Genomic DNA, 13124 nt, shown 5'->3' with positions numbered 1-13124 from the left:
TGCCCTCTTCCCCTCCCCCAAGGCCCTCTACCCCTCCCCATCAGTGCCCATTCCCCCGCCCCCTCAGTTCCCTCTCTGGGGCGGGTACCTGGAGTCCTCGGAAAGTCAGGCTTGCTAACCAGCTGATGTAATTTCCTGCCAAATACAAGACCCTGAGGTGGTCCAGCCCCTCGAAGATGCTGTGGTTGAGATGCTGAATGCGATTTCCGTTCAGAGCTAATTCAACCAGCGAGTGTTGCCGGGACAGAGCACCAGGGTCGATAGTGCTGAGGCTGTTGTTCTGAATGTAGAGATTCTGGAGTTGGGAGAGGTGGCCAAAGTCCCTCTGGCTGATGTGAGTGATGTCATTATCTTGTAAAAATAGTGTCTGACAGAATGAATAAAACCCCAGTCAGCTCAGAGAGACAGACAGGAAGACAGAGAATGAGAGAGAGAGAGAGACAGAGACAGAGACAGACTGAGAGTCATAAAGTCTTAAGAGTTAGACAGCACAGAAACAGACCGTTGGGTCCAACTCATCCATGCCAACCATCTAATCCCAAATGTAACCAGTCCTTTTTGCCTGTGGTTGGCCCATATCACTCGAAACCTTTTTTATTCATGCGCCTGTCGAAATGTCTTTCAAAGGTTGTAACTATACCTGCATCTACCACTTACTATGGCAGCTTGCTCCATACACTCACCATCCTCTGCATGAAAACGTTGCCTCCCCAGGTCCCTTTTAAATCTTTCCCCTCGCACCAATAAAATATACCCTCTTGTTTGGAACTCACTCTAGGGAAAAAAATAACCAAAAAAATAACCTTCACAATCAATGCCTATCCATGGTCAGTTCCTGGGGAGTGTGGAGACCTTGGAGTGCAGGTTCATAGCTCCTTGAAAGTGGAGTCGCAGGTAGATAGGATAGTGAAGAAGGAGTTTGGTGTGATTAGATTATAGTCCCTACAGTGCGGAAACAGGCCCTTCGGCCCAACAAGTCCATACCGACCCTCCGAAGAGTAACCCACCCAGATTTATTTCCCTCTGACTGATGCACCTAGCACTATGGACAATTTAACACGGCCAATTCTTTGGACTGTGTGAGGAAACCGGAGCACCCGGAGGAAACCCACGCACAGGGAGAATGTGCAAACTCCACACAGACAGTTGCCTGAGGCTGGAATTGAACCTGGGACCCTGGTGCTGTGAGGCAGCAGTGCTAACCACTGAGCCACCGTGCCACCCTGTGCTTTCCTTTATCAGAGTATTGAGTACAGGAGTTGGGAGGTCATGTTGCAGGACATTGGTTAGGCCGCTGTTGGAATATTGCATGCAATTCTGGTCTCCTTCCTATCGGAAGGATATTGTGAAACTTGAAAGGGTTCAGAAAAGATTTACGAGGATGTTGCCAGGGTTGGAGGATCTGAGCTACAGGAAGAGGCTGAACAGGCTGTTTTCCCTGGAGCGTCGGAGGCTGAGGAGTGACTTCATAGATGTTTATAAAATCTTGAGGGGCATGGATAGGATAAATAGACAAAGTCTTTTCCCTGGATGGGGGAGTCCAGAACTAGAGGGCATAGGTTTAGGGTGAGAGGGGAAAAATTTAAAAGGGACTTAAGAGTCAACTTTTTCACACAGAGGGTGGTACGTGTGTGGAATGAGCTGCCAGAGGACGTGGTGGAGGCTGGTACAATTACAACATTTAAAAAGCTTTTGGATGGGTATATGAATAGGAAGGGTTTGGAGGGATGTGGGCCAGGTGCTGGCAAATGGGACTAGATCAAGTTAGGATATCTGGTCGGCATGGATGGGTTGGGCCGATGGATCTGTATCCTTGTGATTTTATAAATCTCTGTAAGGGTACCCCTCAATCTCTTATGTTCCAGGGAAAAAAGTCCCAACTTACCCAACCACTCCTTATAATTCAAACCCTTCAATTCCAGTAACATCCTTGTAAATCTTTTCTGAACCCTTTCAAGTTTAAAAACATGTTTCCTATAGCAGGGAGACCAGAACTGAGCTGGTCTAATTGTATTCCAAAAGTGGCCTCACTAATGTCTTGTACAGCTGCAACATGACCTCCCAACTCCTGTACTCAATATTCTGACCAATAAAGGAAAGAATACCAAATGCCTTCTTCACTATCCTATCTACCCGCGATTCCACTTTCAAGGAGCTATGAACCTGCACTCCAAGGTCTCTTTGTTCAGCAACACTCCCTAGGCCCTTACCATTAAGTGTACAAATCCTGCCCTGATTTGTCTTCCCAAAATGCAACACCTCACATTTATCTATCCCAGACGTATTCTGAGGAAGGGTCATCAGGCCTGAAACGTTAACTCTGATTTCTGTCCACAGATGCTGCCAGACCTGCTGAGCTTTTCCAGTAATTTCTGTTTTTGTTTCTGATTTCCAGTATCCACAGTTTCTTCAAGTCAATAAGATCTCAGGTGATCTGATTATTCCACAATCCCACCTGATCCCAATAATCTTTCACCAATCTCCCCCTCCCCCACCTCGTGCTCATCGAAAATGTATCCTCAGGAACACTCATAAAGTCATACAGTCATAGAGATGTACAGCTTGGAAACAGACCCTTCGGTCCAACCTATCCATGCCGACCAGATATCCCAACCCAATCTAGTCCCACCTGCCAGCACCCGGCCCATATCCCTCCAAACACTTCCTATTCATATACCCATCTAAATGCCTTTTAAATGTTGCAATTGTACCAGCCTCCACCACGTCCTCTGGCAGCTCAGTCCATACATGTACCATCCTCTGTGTGAAAAAGTTACCCCTTAAGTCTCTTTTATATCTTTCCCCTCTCACTCTAAACCTATGCCCTCTAGTTCTGGACTCCCCAACCTCCGGGAAAAGACTTTGTCTCTTTATCATATCCATGCCCCTCATAATTTTGTAAACCTCTATAAGGTCATTCCTCAGCCTCCGACACTCCAGGGAAAACAGCCCCAGCCTGTTCAGCCTCTCCTGATATCTCAAATCCTCCAACCCTGACAACATCCTTGTAAATCTTTTCTGAACTCTTTCAAGTTTCACAACATCTTTCCGATAGGAAACCAGAATTGCATGCAATATTCCAACTGTGGCCTAACCAATGCCCTGTACAGCCGCAACATGACCTCCCAACTCCTGTACTCAATACTCTGACCAATAAAGGAAAGCATACCAAACGCCGCCTTCACTATCCTATCTACCTGCGACTCCACTTTCAAGGAGCTATGAACCTGCTCTCCAAGGTCTCTTTGTTCAGCAACACTCCCTTGGACCTTACCATTAAGTGTATACGTCCTGCTAAGATTTGCTTTCCCAAAATGCAGAACCTCACATTTATCTGAATTAAACTCCATCTGCCAATTCTCAGCCCATTGGCCCATCTGGTCCAGATCCCGTTGTAATCTTAGGTAACCCTCTTGACAGTGACTCTCCTTCCAGTACCTTTTCAGGAAGACCGTTTCAAGGACTCATGACCCTCTGAGAGAAAAAGAATGACCCCATCCCTATCTCAAATGGGTGGTCCTGATTTTTAAACAGTGATACCTTCTTCTACATTCTCCCACAACCTCTCCATATCTGCCCTGACAAGACCCCCCCAGAATTTAAATGTCTCAATTAAGTACCTTTTACTCTTCTAAACTCCAGCAAATACAAGCTCAGCCTGTCCACTCTTTCCCAATAAGGTAACACACCCACTCCAGATATTAGTCTAGCAAACCCTCTCGGAACGGCCTCCAAAGCATCTACATTCTTCCTTAATAATCCGAACAATAATGTCCCTAGTACTCCAGATGTGGTCACACCAATGACCTGTGTAACTGAAGTATAATCTCCCCAAATATGCACTCGATTCCTCTTACTTACATTTTACCACTCTGTTAGCTTTTGTAATTCATTGCAGTATCTGCACATTCACACTTTTTTCATTCATGCACTCAGATACCCAGATTCCTCTGCATCTCGGAGCTCTGCAATCTCTTACTGTTTCGATGATGGGCTTCTTTTTTACTCTTCCTACCTACACTGTGTCTTTGAGTTTCATAGAATCCCTACAGTGTGGAAGCAGGCCATTCGGCCCATCAGGTCCACACTGACCCTCCTGTTCCTTTGATGCTGCCTGACCTGCTGCGCTTTTCCAGCAACACATTTTTAAGCTACACACTGACCCTCCAAAAGAGCATCCCATCTGGACCCATCTTCTACCTTTCCCACAGTTAACCCAACTAACATACACAATTCTGGACACTATGGGCAATTTAGCAGGGTCAATCCACCTAACCTGCAATCTTTGGACTATGAGAGGAAACCTACGCAGACACGGGGAGAACATACAAACTCCACACAGACAGTCGCCCGAGGCTGGAATCAAACCCAGGTCCCTGGCGCTGTGAGGCAGCAGTGCTAACCCCTCAGCCACCATGCCACCCCTATATTGTTGAAATGAATTTCACCTCTTGTTACTGACTCCGTGCAAACAGACGTGTGCCAGATGGAATTGCCAAGTCAGTCAGCTGGTGTTACCTGGGTAAAAGCGGGAATGTTGGGCGGCACAGCTGTGAGACCAAGAGAACCACACTCGACTGTTGTACTGTAACAACGACATCCTTCTAGACAGCCCTGGGAGCACAGCACCTGAAGGCTGAGGATGAGAAGGGTGATAATGAACTCCATTGGGTCAGTGTGGATCATCTCTGTGTAAACAAAGGCAGAGAAATTAACTTCTCAGTACATTCTGTCCATCCTTAAAAGGACCCTGCTAACAATCTCATTGTAACCCACTCTAAATTCTCAAGATCAGGTCTTGACTGTACATGTAGAGTCATACAGCACAGAAATAGACCCTTCGGTCCAACACATCCATGCCAACCAGGTTTCCCAAATTAAACCAGTCCTAGTTACCTGTGTTTGGCCCATATCCCTCTAAACCTTTCCTATTCATGTACCTGTCCAAACGTCTATTAAATGCTTAACTGTACCTGCATCTACCACTTCCCCTGGCAGCTCGGATGCTGCCTGACCTGCTGTGCTTTTCCAGCATCACTCTACTGTAGACTCTGGTTTTCAGCATCTGCACTCCTTGTTTTTACCTAGCTCATTCCGTATACTCATCAACCTCTGTATGAAATATTTGCCCCTCAGGTCCCTTTTAATTCTTTCCCCTCTCACTTTTAACCTATGCCCTCTAGTTATGAAAGTCAAACAGCTGTCCACCTGCTGTGGGAAGACCCACAATACCATTAGGGAGGGAATTCCAGGATTTTGACCCAGCAACAGTGACGGAATGGTGATATATTTCCAAGTCAGGATGGTGAATGGCTTGAAGGGCCTGTGCAGGTGGTGGTGTTCCAGACCTTAGGCCCCTGGTGGTTAAAGTGCGGTCACTTTTGGAGAGGCCTCTATCCCGCCAACCTACATGGGAGTAGGGACAAGACTTTTGTCCCACCCAGACTCCCCCCTGGTGACTGACTGCCCTTGGATGAGGGGTCACTGTATGTACTCAACAGGTTGTAAGCTCCCATTAAAACACTGCAATCCCGAGTACGAGTAGGCCATTTGGCCCCTCAACCATTGAATTCGTTGTGAATATGGGGTGACCCAATTATAAACTCAGCATATGATCCCAAATGTTTGACAGAAGCAACACAAGTGCGGATAAGTAACTACATTGGGTTGTGTCAGCTATTTAAAGCACATTTTCCTTTCATAACACTCGGGTCTAAGTTGGTTAATGCCAATTTTAATTAATTTGTAACAGTAAAAGTTTTAAGACCGTAACACATAGAAGAAGTAGGCCATTCAGCCCATCACATCTGCTGCATCATTCAGTGTGGTCTTGGCTGATCTGATCATCCTCAACTCCACTTTCCTGCCTTTCCCCCATAACCTTTCACTGATTAAAATCTGTCTGTCTCAGCCTTGAATATATTTAATTCTGGATCAATGGTGCCGGAAGAGCACAGCAGTTCAGGATTCCTGATGAAGGGCTTTTGCCCGAAACGTCGATTTTGCTGAAGCTCCTCGGATGCTGCCTGAACTGCTGTGCTCTTCCAGCACCATTGATCCAGAATCTGGTTTCCAGCATCTGCAGTCATTGTTTTTACCTTAAATATACTTAAGCCTAGCATCGACAGCCCTCTGAGGTAAAGAATTCCACAGATGCACACTGTCTCCCCTAACTCAGTCCAGTGATGTGGGATTGATCATTAGCATTCTATATTTGGAGATACAGTGGGCAATGTGCACTATGGGACTAGCTCTCCTAACCATGGGCTGAATTTTCCCTGGCTCTACCCCAGTGGAATTGGAGGCCAAGGGGTGGCAGATTCCAATACATTCCCACTGCCAGGGAGTTTTCCCAATGTAATGTTGGGAATCAGGATTGACTGCCTAGTCCAAGGAACAAGTGGAAGCATCCGGAGAACGATGACTGAGAAGCAACATTCTAACCAGCACAAGAGTCATCTCAACAGGCCTGAAGAAGGGTCACTGGTCTTGAAACTCTGCTTTCTCTCACAGATGCTGAGTTTTTTTCAGTAATTTCTGCTTTTGCTTCTGATTTCCAGCATTTGCAGTTCTTTAGGTTTTCATCTCAGTACATCCTACGAATTGCTGTCTAGTGTTCCCTTCATTAACAACACATTTTATTCTCCTCTCTGTGTCTGCCCACATGTAAGGGGGATTATGTAAGGAGATTGGATCTTTAATTAGTTGAACTGTGTACTAACGATTCATAATTGTTTACCTTGTGGCTGACCACATCAACTCCTCCTCCCACTCTGACAAGGACATGCAAGTCCTGGGCCTCCTCCAACGCCACAAATTCAAGCCATCTGATACCTGGAGGAAAGACACCTCATCTTCTGCCTTTGGACCCTCCAACCACACAGCATCGATGTCGACTTCACCCATTTCCAAATCTCCCCCCTCCCCGACCTCATCCCAGATCCAACCCTCCAACTCGGCACTGCCTTCTTGACCTGTCCCACCTGTTCATCTTCGTTCCCACCTATGCACTCCACCCTCCCCACTGACCAATCACCATCACCCCTCAACCTGCATCTACCTATCGCCTTCTCAGCTACCTTCCCCCTAGAACCACCCCCATCCCTCATTTATCTCTTAGCCCCCTTCCACCCCACATTCCTGATGAAAGGCTTATGCCCGAAATGTTGACTCTCCTGCTCCTTGGTTGCTGCCTGACCTGCTGCAATTTTCTAGCACTACACCTTTTGACTCTATCTGTAGCTAGAGTCTAGTTGCTTGGAATAAGTAGTAATTTTCATTAAATCCATGCTTTCTACCAATGTGGCTCTGGAAGGTTGATAAATTGAGGAACGCTGTGTACTTTTCAAAAAAAATCTTTAACATTTGTGATGACCCTCAGGGTTCTCCATTACACTCCCCTAGTGAGGAATGGTACAATGGTCCTCATTAAGGCCTCAGTTTGAGGTGGTTTTCAGAGCCTCAGCTCTCACTGTGATGGTCAAACCCAGTCCTATGATTCTGATATTCCAGAACAGTAAACTGAACAAGATAGAAGCAGAGGACCAGGCTCTTTTCACTCAGCAATCAGCTCACTCTGCCTGTCTCTCTCACACAGTGAAACATTCTTCATTATCATACATCCTCCATCGATATTTTCAGGCTCCCGCTGTTCCCCAGGGTCTGGAATGAGAACTCACCATCCTCTCCCCAACATGCCATTTCTCGGAATTCCAAACTACCCTGAGGTTTGCTTCCTATCTCCCGTGGATTTTCCAGACCCTTTGGGGCGTTCATCATTCATTCCCTGGGATTGATTACTGGAGCAAACGTTATCCGTTGTGTTTGGATTACCCCTTCCAACGGATCTGTTACAGGTCATTCTCCAAAACGTGCGTTTTGTCGACGCGAATTCGCTGTAACATGATTGACAAATTGGGGACGCCATTTCAAAAGCACAAACATTTAAAAAATGTGTTGGCTGTACCATGATTACATCGCCAACACTTTCAGCGCTGTTTCTAAACTTGTTACAACATAGTGTTGCACAAGAGCACAACCATCACATTACAGAAGAACTGATTGGATTTTATCACATATTCGCCAGGATCTATGCCTGGATTACAGATTCTCTTTAACCTATTTCTGGTTAACTAGGATCTGTTCATGGATTCCTTCATCCCTTCCTTTTCCCGTCCCTCCTTGGCCATCACCTTTGAACCACATGAGATTGAGCAGAACACAGAGAGAGCGATGGGAAAGGTGAGAGAGAAGCTGTGCCCTGATTTCAGGAGCGTGATGTGACTGGAGACGCTCCAAGCTCATTTTCCAGGGAACCTTTCAGTCTGTTGGCAATGTCATGCACATCAGGACCTGTCAATCTGAATTATTTCTACCCCACTGTAATCAGGTAATGAGATTTAATCAAAATGCCAGCAGCAAACACGAACTAGCATTGCATACAAATGGAGTGCTAGAAATCTTGGCAATGCTGCAATACACTGGACCAATGAAGTGGTTTTGTAATTTGACATAAAACATAGTCTGATAGTTAGATTTACTGTTGCCATGTGTACCAAAATACAGTGAAAAGTCTTGTTTTGCGTGCAACACAGGCAGATCCTACCAGAGAAGGTGTATCAGGGTAACAGGACAGAATGCCGAATACAGTGTTACAACCGCAGAGAGAAATAGAGAAAGAGGAATCAGCATTAATATTTGAGAGGTCTGTTCAAAAGTCTGATAATAGTGGGGAAGAAGTTGATCTTGAACATGTTCACACCTGTATTAGATTCATAGAATCATAGAAATGTACAGCATGGAAATAGACCCTTCGGTCCAACCCGTCCATGCCGACCAGATATCCCAACCCAATCTAGTCCCACCTGCCAGCACCCGGCCCATATCCCTCCAAACCCTTCCTATTCATATAGCCATCCAGATGCCTCTTAAATGTTGCAATTGTACCAGCCTCCACCACTTCCTCTGGCAGCTCATTCTATACAAGTACCACCCTCTGGATGGAAAAGTTGTCCCTTAGGTCTCTTTTATATCTTTCCCCTCTCACCCTAAACCTATGCCCTCTAGTTCTGGACTCCCCAACCCCAGGGAAAATACTTTGTCTATTTACTATATCCATGCCTCTCATGATTTTATAAACCTTTATGAGGTCATCCTTCAGCCTCCGACGCTCAAGGGAAAACAGCCCCAGCCTATTCAACCTCTCCTAATAGCTCAAATCTTCCAACCCTGGCAACATCCTTGTAAATATTTTCTGAACCCTTTCAAGTTTCACAACATCTTTCGGATAGGAAGGAGACCAGAATTGCACGCAATATTCCAACAGTGGCCTAACCAATGTCCTGTACAGCCGCAACATGACCTCCCAACTCCTGGACTCAATACTCTGACCAATAAAGGAAAGAATACCATACGCCTCCTTCACTACCCTATCTACCTGTGACTCCACTTTCAAGGAGCTATGAACCTGCACTCCCAGGTCTCTTTGTTCAACAATACTCCCTAGGACCTTACCATTAAGTGTATACGTCCTGCTAAGATTTGCTTTCCCAAAATGCAGCACCTCGCATTTATCTGAATTAAACTCCATCTGCCACTTCTCAGTCCATTGGCCCATCTGGTCCAGATCCTGTTATAATCTGATGTAACCTTCTTCGCTGTCCACTACACCTCCAATTTTGGTGTCATCTGCAAACTTACTAACTGTACCTCTTATGCTCGCATCCAAATCATTTATGTAAATGATAAAAAGGAGAGGACCCAGCACCGATCCTTGTGGCACTCCACTGGTCACAGGCCTCCAGTCTGAAAAATGACTCTCCACCACCACCCTCTGTCTTCTACCTTTGAGCCAGTTCTGTATCCAAATGGCTAGTTCTCCCTGTATTCCATGAGATCTAACCTTGCTCACCAGCTGCCCATGGGGAACCTTGTCGAACATTTGTGGGCGGCACGGTGGCACAGTGGTTAGCACTGCTGCCTCGCAGCGCCAGAGACCCGGGTTCAATTCCTGACTCAGGCGACTGACTGTGTGGAGTTTGCACGTTCTCCCCGTGTCTGCGTGGGTTTCCTCCGGGTGCTCCGGTTTCCTCCCACAGTCCAAAGATGTGCAGGTTAGGTGAATTGGCCATACTAAATTGCCCATAGTGTTAGGTAAGGGGTAAATGTAGGGGTATGGGTGGGTTTCGCTTCGGCGGGTCGGTGTGGACTTGTTGGGCCGAAGGGCCTGTTTCCACACTGTAATCTAATCTAATCTAATCTAATCTAATCTTACTAAATCCATATAGATCACATCTACTGCTTTGCCGTCATCAATCCTCTTTGTTACTTCTTCAAAAAACTCAATCAAGTTTGGGAAACATGATTTCCCATGCACAGCCATGTTGACTATCCCTAATCAGTCCTTGCCTTTCCAAATACATGTACATCCTGTCCCTCAGGATTCCCTCCAACAACTTACCCACCACCGATGTCAGGCTCATTGGTCTAGAATTCCCTGGCTTGTCCTTACCGCCCTTCTTAAACAGTGGCACCATGTTTGCCAACCTCCAGTCTTCCAGCACCTCACCTGTGACTGTCGATGATACAAATATCTCAGCAAGAGGCCCAGCAATCGCTTCTCTAGCTTCCCACAGAGTTCTCGGGTACACCTGATCAGGTCCTGGGGATTTATCTTTTATATCTTCTGCCCAATGGAAGAGGATGAAAGAGAATATAATTGGGGTGGGAGGGATCTTTGATGATGTTGGCGTCAATGGATGGAAGGCTGGTTTGTGTGATGGACTGGCCTGTGTTCACAACTCTCTTTAGGTCTTGCAGTGATGCATTCAGTTGGGATGCTTTCTGTAGTGCATCTCTAACAATTGGTGAGAATCCTTGTGGAACATGCTAAATTTCCTTAGCTTCCCAAGGAAGTAGAGACATTGTTGTGTTTTCTTGACCATTGTGTCAAGGTGGGCGGACCAGGACAGATTGTTGGTGATCATCACTCCCAGGAACTTGATGCTCTCGACCCTCCCTACCTCAGCACCATTGATGCAGAGAGGAACATGCCCTCCACTCCACTTCCTGAAGTCGATGACCAGCTCCTTCGTTTTGCTGACCGTGATGGGGAGGTTGTTGTCTTTATAACGTGCTGTTAAGCACTCAATCTCCTTCCTGTACTCTATCTTGCCATTGCTTGAGATCTAACACCAACAGTGACATCATCAGCAAACTTGTAAATGGAGTTGTTGTGGAATTTGACCACAGAGTTGTGAGTGTATAAGGAGTATTGTAAGGAGCTGGGTACACAGCCTCATGGGGCACTGGGTGTTGGGGATTACGGCGGACGAGGTCTATTCTGACTGATTGCATTCTGCGGGCCAGGAAGTCAAGGACCCAGTTACAGAAGATGTCGCAGAGTCTAGGTTGTGGAGTTTTGAGATGAGTTTATTTGGAATTACGGTGTTGAAGGCAGAACTGTTGTTAATAAGTAGGAGCCTGACGTAGGTATCCTTGATGAAGGGCTTTTGCCCGAAACATCGATTTTACTGCTCCTCAGATGCTGCGTGAACTGCTGTGCTCTTCCAGCACCACTAATCCAGGAGTAGGTGTCCTTGTTGTCCAGATGTTCCAGAGATGAGGGTAGGACCAGGGAGATGGCGTCTGCCATGGGCCTGTTGCACCGGTAGGCGAATTGCAAGGGATTGAGGCAGGCTGGAAGGCTGGAGCTGATGTGAGCCATGACTAATCTGATGAAGCTCTTTGTAATAATGGAGGTCAGAGCCACCAGGTGGCAGTCATTGAGGCACGCTGCATGATCTTTCTTAGGCACTGGGATGATGGTGATCTTGGAGCAGTTGGGGACTTCAGATTGTAGTAAGGAGAGGTTAAAGATGTCAGCGAATACTCCGACCAGCTGACCCCTGCAGGATCTGAGTGCATGGCCAGGGACTCCATCCGGGCTGGTCGCTTTCCATGGGTTTACTCTCCAGAAAGCTGATCTAATATCTGCGGCAGTGACCATGGGTACAGCTGTACCCGAGACTGTGAGGGCATCATTTCACTGACCTTGTGATCAAAACGAGCAGAGATTACATTGAGCTCGTCAGGGAGGGATGCCCTGTTACCCACAATTCAGTTCGACTTCCTTTGTAGTCCATTATGCCGTGTAAGCCTTGCCACAAGCAATGGGTGTCTGCGTGGTTAGTCTAGGTCTCAAGCTTAGTTTGGTATTGTCTCCTGCCATCTCTGATGGCCTTACGAAGATTATACCTGGATTTCCTGTATAGGTCAGTGTTTGCCCGACTTGAACACCTCAGACCTGGACTTCAGCAGTGAGTGGATTTCCCATGGTTCCTCCATGGTTTCCGATTGGGAAATGTAAACATAAGTTTAAGTTGTTGTCTGGGTTCTCTCCTTATGGACTTGACACAAACTAAAGCATCCCACCCCGATAGAAACACAGACCTTAGTGTTCTCCCTATCTCCACAGCACTTTGATAAAACTAGCCACTTTAGAGGGAGAGAGGTTAATAGGCATGAAGGGAGGTTGTCACTTCGAGTTGAGCAACTCAAACTTTATCCTTGTTGGTTATGATTTAATCACTGAGAATAACAATCCATATTCAAAATTTAAAAAGCCCAAATCTCTCGATTAGATTCCAGTCTATAACTCACTCCAGGGTATCTGTTATATAAACCATCCCGAACCCCTCAATTCGATTCTAGTCTGTAGCTCACTCCCATTATTATAGATAGAGTAGAATCCCTACAGTGTGGAAATAGGCCCTTCGGCCCAACAAGTCCACACTGACCCTTTGAAGAGTAACCCACCCAGACCCATTCCCCTACTCTATTACTGTACATTTACCCCTGACTAATGCACCTAACCTACACATCCCTGAACACTATGGGCAATTTATCCTAACCTGCACATCTTTGGACTGTGGGAGGAAACCGGAGCACCCAGAGGAAACCCACGCAGACACGGGGAGAATGTGCAAACTCCACACAGACACCCGAGGTGTTTGACCATGAGACACAACTAAGAGATTATATCTCTCGCACACTAACAGCATTGGAATAGAACATACTTCCCCCACATTCCCCTCCTCCACTATATCAACACCCCCCCCCCATTC

At 46.4% G+C, this 13124-nt stretch overlaps 1 protein-coding gene across 1 annotated transcript in view; it reads right to left on the bottom strand.

Annotated features, from left to right (window-relative positions):
• lrrc24 (leucine rich repeat containing 24) overlaps positions 1 to 7727 on the bottom strand; it is a 12011-nt gene extending 4284 nt beyond the window's left edge. The window contains exons 1-3 of the mRNA XM_043691065.1: positions 7680 to 7727; positions 4519 to 4688; positions 89 to 367 (exon numbers count right to left, since the gene is read on the bottom strand). Coding sequence (XP_043547000.1) covers positions 89 to 367; positions 4519 to 4688; positions 7680 to 7701 — 471 coding nt within the window. The 5' untranslated portion in view covers positions 7702 to 7727. The remainder of the gene's footprint in view (positions 1 to 88; positions 368 to 4518; positions 4689 to 7679) is intronic.
• Positions 7728 to 13124: the final 5397 nt, after the last annotated feature.

The sequence above is a fragment of the Chiloscyllium plagiosum genome, chromosome 5 (assembly GCF_004010195.1).
Source record: "Chiloscyllium plagiosum isolate BGI_BamShark_2017 chromosome 5, ASM401019v2, whole genome shotgun sequence".
Lineage (NCBI taxonomy): Eukaryota > Metazoa > Chordata > Chondrichthyes > Orectolobiformes > Hemiscylliidae > Chiloscyllium > Chiloscyllium plagiosum.
The sequence above is the reverse complement of the archived record's forward strand: the minus strand, read 5'-3'. Positions and strand labels throughout refer to the sequence as shown.